This window comes from Phocoena phocoena, chromosome 10, assembly GCF_963924675.1.
Source record: "Phocoena phocoena chromosome 10, mPhoPho1.1, whole genome shotgun sequence".
In the NCBI taxonomy this organism is placed as follows: Eukaryota; Metazoa; Chordata; class Mammalia; order Artiodactyla; family Phocoenidae; genus Phocoena; species Phocoena phocoena.
In genome coordinates this window covers 73,191,181-73,206,521 of record NC_089228.1, presented here as the reverse complement: position 1 = coordinate 73,206,521, position 15,341 = coordinate 73,191,181, and the positions used below count along the sequence as shown (strand labels likewise).

At 41.7% G+C, this 15,341-nt stretch overlaps 1 protein-coding gene across 2 annotated transcripts in view; it reads left to right on the top strand.

The window, feature by feature from the left end:
• The window catches only part of XPO5 (exportin 5), a 45,193-nt gene that overhangs the window by 26,383 nt on the left and 3,469 nt on the right, over window positions 1–15,341 (top strand). For both annotated transcript variants that reach the window (XM_065884617.1, XM_065884616.1), the window contains exons 21-26: window positions 9,537–9,637; window positions 11,790–11,886; window positions 12,705–12,841; window positions 13,546–13,643; window positions 14,221–14,267; window positions 14,679–14,776. In XM_065884617.1, the coding sequence (XP_065740689.1) occupies window positions 9,537–9,637; window positions 11,790–11,886; window positions 12,705–12,841; window positions 13,546–13,643; window positions 14,221–14,267; window positions 14,679–14,776 (578 nt within the window). The remainder of the gene's footprint in view (window positions 1–9,536; window positions 9,638–11,789; window positions 11,887–12,704; window positions 12,842–13,545; window positions 13,644–14,220; window positions 14,268–14,678; window positions 14,777–15,341) is intronic.

Below are 15,341 nucleotides of genomic sequence, written 5' to 3'. Positions count from 1 at the left end.
CCTGTGGCCAGAGTCCCTGTGGTGGGAACCTAGACCTGGAAACAAGGTTCATCCCTGGTTAGGTGAGGAGACAAGAGATTGTCATCGTGATATTCTTCTAAGAGTACAACACTTTTGGAAAAGCCCAGAGTCAATCAAAAGGTATTTGAAAAATGCTGACCGTAGTAAATGGAGTAGTTAGACTCCCTGAGCAGTGTGCAGCTGGAGCTGTTAGAGTTTTGTCTTGTTTTTGTAGTAAGTTTTATCTTGAAGTATAATGTTAAGGGTACAAATATACATAAGAAAAGGACACAAATTGTGAGTGCGGGTAGATGAATTTTGACAAAGTGGACACCTCCATGTAGTCAGCATCCAGGTCAAGAAACGACCTTGCCAGCACCTCTTTTCAGTCCTGCGTGCCCCCCAAGGGTAACCACTCTTCCAACTTTCCTTCCCAGCACCTCTTTTCAGTCCTGCGTGCCCCCAAGGGTAACCACTCTTCCAACTTTAACATTTTGCCTGTTTTTTTGAGTTAAAAGCATGCACTCTTTTGTGCCTTGGCTTCTCTTGTGTAATATTATGTTTGTGAGCTCATCCGTGTTGTTGCATGTAGTTGTGGCTTGTTCATTCTCATTGGTGGGATGGTATTCCATTGTGTGAGTGTACTGTAACTCATTTATCCATTTAGTGTTGATGGACTTTTGGTAGTTTCCAGCATTTTTTTATCACTACGAGTGCTGCTGTTAACATTCTTACAAATGTTTTTTGGTGTATGCATAATTTCTGTTGGGTAGGAGCAGAATCCTACATGTAGGAGTAGAATTCCTGTTTATAAGGTATGCATATTTTCAGTTTTCATAGATAGAATCAAATAGTTTTCTAAAGTGGTGTACTAGTTTACATTCCTACCAGTTTGTGTATTAACTCCTTGTTATAAAACTCCTGTTTTAACTCGTTGTCAAACAAAGTCTGATAATCGAAGGTGTTAGAGCTGCACTGTCTAGTATGGTAGCCACTAGCCACATGTGGCTGGCTACTGAGCGCTTGAAATATGGCTAGTCTGAATTGAGATAAACTGTAGGTGTAAAACACACACTATATTTTGAAAACTTAGTACAAAAAATGTAAAAATATCTCTAATTTTTATATTGCTAACATATTGAAATGATTTTTTGATGTGTTGGGTTAAATAAAAAGATAATTAATTTAACCTGTTTCTTTTCACTTTTTAAGTTTGGCTGGTTAAAAAATTTTAAATGGCTTATGTGGCTTACATTCTATTTCTGTTGCACGGTGTGTTCTTAGTGGGTTGGGTGGAAGATAGATGTGGGGAGCAGAATTCTCTGGTTCTCAGAAGGTTCATTATTATCATTCATTATCTGTTTAGAATAACACCTTTTCTGTTAACTTAAAGTTTTTTACATTGTTTCCAGATATCTTGTATATGTTTTATTGAAATCTTTGTATGTGGGAAGTCTTGTTTAGCATAGCGATTATACTTTTTCTTTTTGGTTTGATATATGTATATATTGCGAAATGATTACCACAGTAGGTTTAGTTAACACCCATCAGCTCACATAGTTAACACATATTTTTTCTTGTGATGAGAACTTTTAAGATCTCTCTTAGCAACTTTCAAATACACAATACAGTATTAACTATTGTCAGTGTGCTGTATATTTTACATCTCCAGAACTTAACTTACCTTTTTAACTGAAGTCTTTCCCCCACCCCCCATCTCCCTCCTCGGGCAACCATCAAACTGTTCTGTTTCTATGAGTTTGGTTTTTTTGATTCAACGTACAAGTAAGATCATACTGTATTTGTGTTTCAGTGTCTGATGTGTTTCACTTAGCATAATGCCCTCAAGGTCCATCACATTGTCACAAATAGCAAGATTTTCTCCTCTGTTATGGCTGAATAATATATACCTGTGTGTATGGCAATTATACTCTTAGTTGGTGATACTAAGAATATTTCAGATAGGTACAGACTGCAGAACTTAAAACTTTTATCACTTGATTGTCTTTTTCTTTGCCAAAGCAATAACTAGTTCCTCTTAATGTGGAATCATAGTGCTCTAACTTGCAAGTGTGTCAGGAAAGGTGATACTTCAGGAACCTGAATGTTACTAGGGCTTGTAGGACTCCCTGGAGCCATGGATACAAGAGCAGTATGTACTGAGTCCTCCTTCCATTACTTGTGAGTTACAGGTGCAGCCACCATGGTGCCACCTCCTTGGCAAAGGGGAGGAGGAGGAGAGGAGACTATACAGAATACAAGATTTTGTTGTACCATCAGGGACATTTGACATATGATGTGTTATATTTTTAAAATTATATCTTGGGATCACAGTCACACTTAATTAAAGAATAAAAATAAAAAACATCTCATCTGTTCCCCATCAAATTTAAGACTATGAATTTCTTTTCAAGAAGAACTGATTTGGGGTTTCCCTGATGATGCAGTGGATAAGAATCTGCCTGCCAATGCAGAGGACACGGGTTCGGTCCCTGGTCCGGGAAGATCCCACATGCCGTGGAGCAGCTAAGCCCGTGCACCACAACTACTGAGCCTGAGCTCTAGAGCCTGCGAGCCACAACTACTGAAGCCTGTGTGCCTAGAGCCCATGCTGCACAACAAGAGAGGCCACTGCAATGAGAAGCCCACTCACCGCAGTGAAGAGTAGCCCTGCTCGCAGCAACTAGACAAATCCTGCGTGCAGCAACGAAGACCCAACACAGCTAGTAAATAAATAAATCAATAAATAGGAAAAAAGCTCTATTTTTTTTAAAAAAAGGACTGATTTTATCAGAGATCATTTCATAGTATTAGACATCTTCCCAAACAACCAAGAAAAACTTAATTCAGAAACTAAAAAGTTGGCAAATTGCAGTTTTTAAAAGTAAGTGGCACCACTTACCAACCCCTGAGCTCCACACAGCAGGAGGTAAGGGCTAAGGTAGAGTTATGGATAGCCTCACAGAATACAAGCAAATTGAATCCAACAGCATGTTATAAGGATTATACACTATGACCAAGTGGGATTTATCTCAAGGATATAAGAGTGGTTCAACATACAAAAATAAATCAGCATAGTACACCATATTAATAGAACAAAGGAAAAAAACCCACTTGATCATCTTAATTGACACAGAAAAAGCATTTGACAGAATCCAGCACCCTCTCATGATAAAAACACTCAGCAAACTAGGACTAGAAGGGAGTTCAAAAACTACTCCTGCTAATAAATAAATTCAACAAAGTTATAGGATACAAGATCATCATACAAAAATCAGTTGTGTTCTTATACACCAGCAATGAATGATCCCAAAAGGAAATTAAGAAAATAATTCCATATACAATAGCATTCAAAAGAATAAAGTACCCAGGAATAAATTTAACCAAGGATATGAAAGACTTATACACTGAAAACTAAAAAACATTCTGGAATTAAAGATGACCTAAATGAAAAGGCATCCTGTATTCATGAATTGAAAGACTTACGTTCGTTAAGATGGAAATATTACTCAAAGCAATCTACAGATTGAATGCAGCCCCTGTTAAAATTCCAACAGTGGGAATTCCCTAGTGGTCCAGTGGTTAGGACTCCAAGCATTTCCACTGCAGGGGGCACAGGTTCAATCCATGGTCAGGGAACTAAGGTCCCTCATGCTGTGCAGCACGGCACATACATACATACATACGTACATACATTTAAAAAAAACAATTTCCAACAGTTTTTTTTTTCCACAAAGCTTATCCTCAGATTCATATGGAATTGCAAGGGGCCCCTAAACAGTCTTGAAAAAGAAAGTTGGGAGACTCAAACTTCTCCTTTTCAAAACTTACTGCAAAGCTACAGAAATCAAAATAGTTTGGTACTGAGAAGGATAGACACATGGAAAAAGATAATCTAATCAAAATAGGCAAAAGGCTTGAATAGATATACAAATGGCCAACAAGGCCATGAAAAGATGCTCAACATCCATAGTCATTAGGGAAACGCAAATCAAAACCATAATGAGATACCACTTCATACCCAATAGGATGGTTACAATAAAAAATGTTGAGATAGCTTCAAGATGGCGGAGGAGTAAGACGTGGAGATCGCCTTCCTCCCCACAAATATATAAAATACACATCGACATGAGGAACAGCTCCTACAGAACACCTACTGAATGCTAGCAGAAGACCTCAGACTTCCCAAAAGGCAAGAAACTCCCCACATACCTGACCATGTGGGTAACAGGGTCTTGGTGCTCTGGCCAGGTGTCAGGCCTGAGTCTCTGAGGTGGGAGAGCTGAGTTCAGGACATTGGTCCACCAGAGACCTCCCAGCCCCACGTAATATTAAACGGCAAAAGCTCTCTCAGAGATCTCCATCTAAACGCGAAGACCCAGCTCCACTCAATGACCAGCAAGCTACAGTGCTGGACACCTTATGCCAAACAACTAGCAAGACAGGAACACCACCCTGGGTCCCATTCGCAGAGAGGCTACCTAAAATCATAATAAGTTCACAGCACCCCAAAATACACCACCAAATGTGGTCCTGCCCACCAGAAAGACAAGATCCAGCCTCATCCACCAGAAAATAGACACCAGTCCCCTCCACCAGGAACCCTACACAACCCACTGAACCAACCTTAGCCACTGGGGGCAGACACCAAAAACAACGGGAACTACGAACCTGCAGCCTGCAAAAAGGAGACCCCAAACACAGTAAGTTAAGCAAAATGAGAAGACAGAGAAATACACAGCAGATGAAGGAGCAAGGTAAAAACGCACCAGGCCAAACAAGTGAAGAGGAAATAGGCAGTCTACCTGAAAAAGAATTCAGAGTAATAAGTAAAGATGATCCAAAATCTTGGAAATAGAATGGAGAAAATACAAGAAACATTTAACAAGGACCTCGAAGAACTAAAGAGCAAACAAACAATGATGAACAACACAGTAAATGAAATATAAAATTCTCTAGAAGGAATCAACAGCAGAATAACTGAGGCAGAAGAACGGATAAGTGACCTGGAAGATAAAATAGTGGAAATAACTACCGCAGAGCAGAATAAGGAAAAAGGAATGAAAAGAATTGAGGACAGTCTCAGAGACCTCTGGGACAACATTAAACGCACCAACATTTGAATTATAGGGGTCCCAGAAGAAGAAGAGGGAAAAAAAAGGGACTAAGAAAATATTTGAGGAAGTTGTAGTTGAAAACTTCCCTAATATGGGAAAGGATATAGTCAATCAAGTCCAGAAAGCACAGAGTGTCCCATACAGGATAAATCCAAGGAGAAACTCACCAAGATACATATTAATCAAACTATCAAAAATTAAATACAAAGAAAAAATATTAAAAGCAGCAAGGGAAAAGCAACAAGTAACATACAAGGGAATCCCCATAAGGTTAACAGCTGATCTTTCAGCAGAAACTCTGCAAGCCAGAAGGGAGTGGCAAGACACTTAAAGTGATTAAAGAGAAAAACCTACAACCAACATTACTCTACCCAGCAAGGATCTCATTGAGATTCGACGGAGAAATTAAAGTCTTTACAGGCAAGCAAAAGCTAAGAGAATTCAGCACCACCAAACCAGCTTTACAACAAATGCTAAAGGAACTTCTCTAGGCAAGAAACACAAGAGAAGGAAGACATCATCAATAACAAACCCAAAACAATCAAGAAAATGGTAATAGGAACACACATATCGATAACTGCCTTAAATGTAAATGGATTAAATGCTCCAACCAAAAGACATAGACTGGCTGAATGGATACAAAAACAAGACCTGTATATATGCTGTCTACGAGAGACCCACTTCAGACCTGGGGACACATACAGACTGAAAGTGAGGGGATGGAAAAAGATACTCCATGCAAATTGAAATCAAAAGAAAGCTGGAGTAGCAATTCTCGTATCAGACAAAATAGACTTTGTGGTCTATTTACAATATTGTGTTAGTTTCAAAATAGTTACAATATTGTGTTAGTTTCAAAATAGACTTTGCTGAGCCCCAGCAATCAGAGAAGAAAAAGAAATTAAAGGAATCCAAATCGGAAAAGAAGAAGGAAAACTGTCGCTGTTTGCATTTGACATGATACTATACATAGAGAATCCCAAAGATGCTACCAGAAAACTAATAGAGCTAATCAATGGATTGGGTGAAGTAGCAGGGTATAAAATTAATGCACAGAAATCTCTTGCATTCCTATACACTAATGATGAAAAATCTGAAGGAGAAATTAAGGAAACACTCCCATTTACCGTTGCAACAAAAAGAATAAAATACCTAGGAATAAACCTACCTAAGGAGACAAAAGACCTGTATGCAGAAAACTATAAGACACTGATGAAAGAAATTAAAGATGATACAGACAGATGGAGAGATATACCATGTTCTTGGATTGGAAGAATCAACATTGTGAAAATGACTGTACTACCCAAAGCAATCTACAGATTCAATGCAATCCCTATCAAACTACCAATGGCATTTTTCACAGAACTAGAATAAAAAATTTCACAATTTGTATGGAAACACAAAAGACCCCGAATAGCCAAAGCAATCTTGAGAAAGAAAAACGGAGCTGGAGGAATCAGGCTCCCTGCCTTCAAACTATACTACAAAGCTACAGTAATCAAGATAGTATGGTACTGACACAAAACAGAAATTAGATCAATGGAACAGGATAGAAAGCCCAGAGATAAACCCACACACATATGGTCACCTTATCTTTGATAAAGGAGGCAAGAATATACAATGGAGAAAAGACAGCCTCTTCAATAAGTGGTGCTGGGAAAACTGGACAGCTACATGTAAAAGAATGAAATTAGAACACTCCCTAACACCATACACACAAACTCAAATGGATTAAAGACCTAAATGTAAGGCTAGACACTATAAAACTCTTAGAGGAAAACATAGGCAGAACACTCTGTGACATACATCACAGCAAGATCCTTTTTGACCCACCTCCTAGAGAAATGGAAATAAAAACAAAAATAAACAAATGGGACCTAATGAAACCTAAAAGCTTTTGCACAGCAAAGGAAACCATAAACGAGACAAAAAGACAACCCTCAGAATGGGAGAAAGTATTTGCAAACAAAGCAGCTGACAAAGGATTAATCTCCAAAATATACAGGCAAGTCATGCAGCTTAATAAAAAAACAAAGAATCCAAAAATGGGCAGAAGACCTAAATAAGACATTTCTCCAAAGAAGATACACAGATTGCCAACAAACACATGAAAGGATGCTCAACATTACTAAGCATTAGAGAAATGCAAATCAAAACTACAATGAGGTATCACCTCACACTAGTCAGAATGGCCATCATGAAAAAATCTACAAACAATAAATGCTGGAGAGGGTGTGGAGAAAAGGGAACCCTCTTGCACTGCTGGTGGGAATGTAAATTGATACAGCCACTATGGAGAACAGTATGGAGCTTCCTTAAAAACCTAAAAATAGAACTACCGTATGACCCAGCAATCCCACTACTGGGCATATATACCTTGAGAAAACCATACTTCAAAAAGAGTCATGTACCACAATGTTCATTGCAGCTCTATTTACAATAGCCAAGACATGGAAGCAACCTAAGTGTCCATCGACAGATGAATGGATAAAGAAGATGTGGCACGAATATACAATGGAATATTACTCAGCCATAAAAAGAAACAAATTGAGTTATTCGTAGTGAGGTGGATGGACCTAGAGTCTGTCATACAGAGTGAAGTAAGTCAGAAAGAGAAAAACAAATACCATATGCTAATGTATATATGGAATCTAAAAAAAAAAAAAAAGTGGTTCTGATGAACCTAGGGGCAGGACAGGAATAAAGACACAGAGGTAGAGAATGGACTTGAGGACATGGGGAAGGGTAAGGGTAAGCTGGGATTAAGTGAGAGAGTGGCATGGACATATATACACTACCAAATGTAAAATAGATAGCTAGTGGGAAGCAGCCACATAGCACAGGGAGATCAGCTCGGTGCTTTGTGTCCACCTAGAGGGGTGGGATAGGGAGGGTGGGAGGGAGACGCAAGAAGGAGGAGTTATGGGGATGTATGTGTATGTATAACTGATTCACTTTGTTATACAACAGAAACTAACACAATATTGTAAAGCAGTTATACTCCAATAAAGATGTTAAAAAAAAGATATTATACATTAAAAAAATAATAATGTTGAATAAAGAAAGTAATAGGTGTTAGCAAGGGTGTGGAGAAATTGGAACTCTTTTACACTGTTGGTAGGAATGTAAAATGGTACAGCCACTCTGGAAAACAGTTTGGCGGTTCCTCAAAAAATTAAAAATAGTGGGAATTCCCTGGTGGTCCAGTGGTTAGGACTCCGCGCTTCCACTGCAGGGGGCCCGGATTCTATCCCTGGTTGAGCAGCTAAGATCCTGCACGCCGTGCAGCACGGCCAAAAGCATAAAAATCAATTTAAAAATTAAAAGTAGAATTACCATGTTAAGCAACAAGTCCAGCTTGAGGTATATACTCAAAAGAATTGAAAGTGGGTCTTAAAGAGGTATTTATACACCTATGTTCATGGCAGCATTACTCACAATAGCTAAAACGTGGAAGCAACCAGTGTCCATCAGTGGATGAATGGATAAGCAAAATGTGGTCTATACAAACAGTGGAATATCATTCAGCCTTAAAAAGGAAGGAATTTCTGCAACATACTACAACATGGGTGAACCCTGACTATGCTAAGTGGAATAAGCCAGTCATAAAAAGGCAGCTTAAACGTGGGTACTAATGAATGCACATGGTTAGACTTCAAAAACATTATTGAGGGTTTTTAAAAAATAAGCATGGTCTAAAATGATCTTTTCATTGTTCATCTTAAATATTTAATCTTGCTGGTCCATGTTCCGTAATTTTCTATACATTTGAAATGTTTTATAGTTAACTTTTAAAAGAGAAATAGGTAGTTATGCCCTCTGGCTATAGATTGTTCCGTGGTGCCATTGCTGTGGAAGGCAGGTAGATCAGGTCTGTAGTCTAACAAAGGTAAGTCATTTTGGTGGGGAAGAGATGCTCATGCTGGGAATTGCAGATGTGCCTCTAGGAGACTAAACAGCTGCCAGAGCATTGTTGGGTCCATGCTCTTGATTCAGAGACAAAACATCCTAAAAATGGGGGCATGTTACTACCTGCTCTGTGTTCCTGCCTGTGAACCATGATGCCTCTGACATTTCATCCTCTATCACGGGCAGTCAGAAAACTGGGAGTGCCTTGGCATTGTCTCAGGTTTGAAAGAATTTTGCTTTCCAGCTTTAGACTGTGATGTTGTCCGGCTCTCTCAGAATTCAGTTCTTGTGGTTGATTGCTGTTAGGTGTTGTATACTGTACAAATAAACTTAATAGCATCAAGCCTATCCCCTTCTCCAGGGAAACGTTTAAATTCCCCTGCCAAGAGTAGTGTTGACAGAGAGGTATCTATGTGGAAATGTAGTATCACTGAATTACAAGATGGAAACCCACTCTTTCCTTCTCCAGCAGACTAAGAAAAGTTCACATAGCATTCCTATTTTTTTCAGAACTCACAATACTTTATATGCACCAGAAATGCTAGCCAAAATGGCAGAACCTTTTACGAGGGTTCTAGATATGCTTGAAGTGGAAAAATCTGCTATTTTAGGTAAGAAATGTAACCTTTTTTTTTTTCTTGAAGTTTTCTATACCTTGGTATGCCTTTATATTTCTATACCTTATCTCTAATGCAGCTTCAGTGTGCCTTGTGTCACCGTCTCCTCACCTGGCACTACCTTGACCACCTGTTTGTTCAGAAATGCATGTATGGAGTTCCTACAGGCTCTCTAGGAACAAGTTTGTTTACTTCATTATCTTATCATGCAGAGAAGGTCTTCAGAAGCACACACACCCCATGTTAACCCCGCCTTCACTTTAGCTGCCAGCTGGTAGTATGTGTTAGAGCCTTTAGATTATAAATAAACCATGCTTTTTGACCTGAAGGATATTAGCGTACTTTCCTGCCTTTTGTGTATGGGGGGGCGGGGGACGTATTCAAACAATTAAGGTTAAATAGGTTTAATCAGTAAAATATTATGTATGTTATCACTTTTTTAAGGAATAGTTTCTGAGCCAAGTTTCCCAATCTTTCCCTTGATCAGAATGTTGCTTTAACTCATTTCTCCCATTAGCAAATAACTTCACGATCATAACTGTGATACGTGCTGTGAAGGCAAGTGACTGTGGGAGTGTTTATTGGGAGACCTGACCCAGTCTTGGAGTGGAGTCACAAGACTGCCTCCCAGTGGAGACTTGAAGGATGAACAGGGGCCAGCCAGGCTGGGGGCAAAAGGAGATGCTGAGCCTTCTAGGCAGACAGAATGGCAGGTGCAAGATCCTGAGGCATGCAGCAAAGAGCTTGATATGTCCAGGGAATAGGAAGGTGACTTGTGTGGCTGGAACACAGAGGGCAAGGCAGTTGGTTACAAGTTAGAGCTAGAGGACTTCCCTGGTGGTGCAGCGGTTAAGAATCCGCCTGCCAATGCAGGGGACACAGGTTCGAGCCCTGGTCTGGGAAGATCCCACATGCCACAGAGCAACGAAGCCTGTGCACCACAACTACTGAGCCTGCACGGCACAACTACTGAGGCTGCGTGCCACAACAGCTGAAGCCCGCACACCTAGAGCCTGTGCTCTACAACAAGAGAAGCCACAGCAACGAGAAGCCCGCGCACCACAGAGAGCAGCACCCGCTCACTGCAACTAGAGAAAGCCTGCGTGCAGCAACGAAGACCTAGCGCAGCCAAAAATAAAAAATAAATAAGTAAATAAATTTATTTAAAAAAAAAAAAAAGAAGAAGTTAGAGCTAGAGACACCAGAGATGTCTAAACCTTGTGCCTATCTCTGGAGCTTCAGGCTGGCTTACCATCACAACCCCGACAGTGTGTTTTTGCCCCGGCTATCACCTCTGCCTGGGCCTGGCCATGATTAAGCAGTCTAGTGAGCATGCCTCAGCTATGACTTAATGAAAAGAAGACTGTTAGCTTGTCTTTCCAGGGCCCATGGCTATCTCTCTTGGCCTAAATGGTCCTGGGCCATTTCCTTTGGCACCACTACACTTAAGCTCCCTTTTGGAGACACCAGCAAAAATGAAACGTCCAAAAAATGTCTTGTTATTAATATAAAAATTAGGTGTTGCTTCACCACCTGTTACCCTCCTGCCCCCCCCTTCAGTTATTCATATTAAGCCAGGAACTGCTGCTGTAGAAATGTATGACCAACCAAAACATACTAGAATGGACAAACAGTTCCCTCTGGCAGCTTCCAACCAGGAGCAAGATTGGAAACAAAATTGCCTCTGATTAGAAGTATAGATCTTTTAAGGCAATTGTTATCCTGAGATAAGTGGGTTTCATTTTTATCTGCTATACACCTCGGGCTTTTGCATAAAATTTTGCTTGAAAAAAGAGGTTCTGTGACTTTAAAAGGAAGGGGGGGACATTCCCAGTACTTTACGGAGAGATCATTTTGGGCTATCATTGTGTGTTTTGGTACAAGTTCCATCTGGAGAAACCCAGGCAACAGTTAAGAGTACTCAAACCTGGACACTTAGAGAGCTAGCTTTCGCCTTTCCCTGCAAATACAGTGTAGCAGTCACTTTAGGGAAGCTGTCAGCACTTCCAGCTGGTAGAAGACTTGGTCAGCTGCTTTGCATTTATAGCACCCCGCCCCCCAAACCACCTCTGCCTACGGGAGGGTGTTGGCAGGTTGAGACCCTCAGCAGAGGAGCAGCGGGTTCCTGATCCATCTTTGTCCGTAGGATTACCTCAGCCTCTCTTGGAACTGAATGACTCTCCTGTCTACAAAACGGTCTTAGAAAGAATGCAGCGTTTCTTCTGCACCCTCTATGAAAACTGGTAAGGAACCAATGCTGCCTTTTCATATTCTCCTCCTAGACGTGCATTGTATAGGATGGCCTTGGGCTGGACATCTGATCTAGAATTCTAGTGTACAGGTAATGTGAGGACAGAATTTGACAGGAAACTCATGATTCTAGTGTCAAATCAAAACGAACAGGCTGGTTTCCTGCAATTTTTATTTTAACTGTCACATGTGCCTTTAAGTCCTAGCCATGACTTGATATTTTAATGCCCAACTTGTCTGTTTCCAGTGCATAAAGTGATGCGACCAAAGTAGAAGTTACAGTGATGGGGATGCATTTTCTCAGACCCCTCACTCTCATAGCCCACTCTTCATGGACACTGGGAGATAGCTGGCCATATTTTGTCTTGGGGTCCTGGTTGTGGCGTGGGGGGTGTAACTGGCCCTTCTGTACACCAACTTCCCCAGGGCACTGATCTCGCTAACACAGTGCTCTAGTCAGCCAACTAACAAAAGATTCTCCATTGTAAATCCATATTACTTACAAAGTAATGAAAGGCTACTGTTGATCTTGGGTACCGACATCTGTCTTTTAAAAGATGCTGAATCTGGTTTCAAGATGTTTCCTTAAACGTTGGGGCGGGGGGGGGGCGGCTGTTATTTTCCCTTCTGATAGAAGATTAAGTCCACATCTTCGAAGTGTACTGATTAAGCTAAAGTTCTCTTAAAAAGAAAATACAATTAATTGCTTTTCTAGCTGAGAAGTCTTCTTGTAGACTAGAAATTCCCAAGGCAGTCAGGGCTGGTGATAACAGATAATGGATTTGATGTTATTCATGATTTTCCCTTACAGTTTCCATATCCTAGGGAAGGCGGGCCCTTCCATGCAGCAGGACTTCTACACCGTGGAGCACCTAGCCACCCAGCTCCTCAGCTCTGCCTTCGTCAACTTGAACAATATTCCTGACTACCGACTCAGACCCATGCTTCATATCCTTTCAAAACTCCCTAGATGGGCTTCCCTGGTGGCGCAGTGGTTGAGAGTCCGCCTGCCAATGCAGGGGACGTGGGTTTGTGCCCCGGTCCAGGAAGATCCCACATGCCGCGGAGCGGCTGGGCCCGTGAGCCATGGCCACTGAGCCTGCGCGTCCGGAGCCTGTGCTCCGCAGCGGGAGAGGCCCACGTACAGCAAAAAAGAAAAAAAAGAAAAAGAAAAAAAAACCTCCCTAGATAACCAGATAAAGGGCCAGAAGATTGAAGACAGGAACAGTTCAGAAGCACCAGAGGAGGCAGAGCTGAGCTATATGAAATAGATGGAAACATTTTTGACAGTATATAGTAGCCACATTAGAAGGACAAGAAGATTGAAGTAAATAAAAGGAAAAACCTGAAAGCAGTCCAGGGGGTGTTGAAAGCTCTTTCTCCTTAGGGGAAATTCTTACCATCCCATTTCTTGGAAAGATGAGAAATGAAGCTTTTATCCCTTTTCTGTACTTTGTCAGGTGCTTCTCTTTGAAGAAGCACTCACACAGCACTCCCATTCAGACTCTTTGTTTTTGTTCGGGGGAGTATGTTCTTCCCTGCAAGTTATATTGTAAGGAGAGTTTACTACAGTTCCAGCCTGGCAGGGGAGTGGTGCCTTAGAACGACGGGTGTGCGCTCGTGTGCTAAAGCTTCTTAACCTACCGCGGCACGGGTCTTTGTGAAGCCTCTGGTGCTCTTCTGTCCCCCGGAGCACTACGAAGCTCTGGTGTCTCCCATCCTTGGACCTCTTTTCACCTACCTTCACATGGTAAGACATTGGCCAGGAAAGGGTGGCAAAGAGGCCTCTTAGAGTGGGTGGCCTCTCATGAGTCTCACAAGTCAAGAGCTCCTGAAAGCATCGTCTCCTAGCCCTGCCAGGATGGCTGCACAGCCGCTCCACCCTTGCTGCCCGGGGTAGAGCAGCCCCCCTGAAGAACTAAACTGGTTCCATTGCCTGCAAAGCACCTGCAGATTCAGATTCTACTCCTATCCTCCTGTTAACTGAGGAGAGGTGATCAGGGGAGTGCTCTTCCTGGGTCTGTTTCCCTGACTCTGGAATTAAGCAGGGGGACCAGCTGGGCAGAGAATAGGTGTGTCCAGAGAGACTCAGGAGTTCTGAAATGTCATTGATCCTTTCCAAGCAAAGAAGTGTTTGATATGCTGCCCTTGTCGTGGGTGTGGGAGAGGTTATAGAAACCGTATCTGGTTTTTTAACCTTGTGGGGTCTCCCAAGGCCCTGTCATTGTTACCTGGACTCACCTTCAGCTAATTCTAACCATGAAGTGGCCCTTAGATATTGTCTTTTCTCCCTAGTGTAGCACTTATTTCTTTTTTTGTTTTCCCAGAGGCTTTCCCAAAAATGGCAAGTCATCAACCAGAGGAGCCTGCTGTGGTAAGGGACTTTCTCTTCTCTGTGATGGGTGAGCTGGCAGCCAGGCCATGGAGGAAGGACTCTGCCATCCCAGGGCCAGAACAGTAGTGGGTCATAGTCATCCTCAGCCTAGATGGTAGATCGCTTTTCCGTGACCATCAGGCAGACTCAGCTCAAGCCTTCATAGGGGGTACCTTCAGCTGCCTTAGGTGAATGCTGAGACATTCTTAGGACTTTGATCCATTCCCCTCAAGCCAACTGGATATAGTCACAAGTAATAATGCCCCTCAGTGGATCACTGCTGCCCATTCCTAACTTTTGAGTGGAATGTAGACCAGAGGAAGTCAGGAGAAGGAAGTGGGCACAGAAGGTCTAGCTAGGGTCAGTGCTCCTTTTGCATTCCCATGGAACTTGGCCCCTGGTTTTCTGCAGTGGAGAAGATGAGACAACAGATGAAAACCCAGAGTCTCAAGAGATGCTGGAGGAACAACTGGTGAGGATGTTAACCCGAGAAGTCATGGACCTGATCAGTAAGTGGCGTGGGAACCAGGGGTAGAAGACAAGCCTTTTTCTGGAAAAAAAGCTGGTCACTCACCTAACATGTTTGCAGCAACAATGACAGACTGATAAGAAATAATTAACTGGATAGAAACTATGTAATTCTTAAGTCAATTTAAGGACACTTTATGAATTGTGAACTGCATTGTAGTTGTTCATACTAAGGGCAGATTATGAGCAAACGGTTGAAAATAGCAGGAGGAAGTTGGATTAATGGTAGGAATAACTTCTAGCTTTGTCAAAATAGGGAAATTCTTTAATTCTTAGACATGAAGGTGGTTATATTTCGTTTTTATTTTTTGGTCAGTTCATTTGTTTGAGATCCAAAGTAGACCGAGTATACATACCAGGCATCCTCTCCTGGTCATTTACTCTCAGGTAATTCTGTAATTTCCCGCCGGTTGACTGAACTTGAAGAGGGACCAGGACACGGTCTGGTCAAATGCCTCTATTTCTGTTGGTGAAGCTGACTTTGTGCCTGGGTGGTATCCCACCTTCCCCCACTCCTCACCTGCCCAGAGACAGCTTGGGATCCAT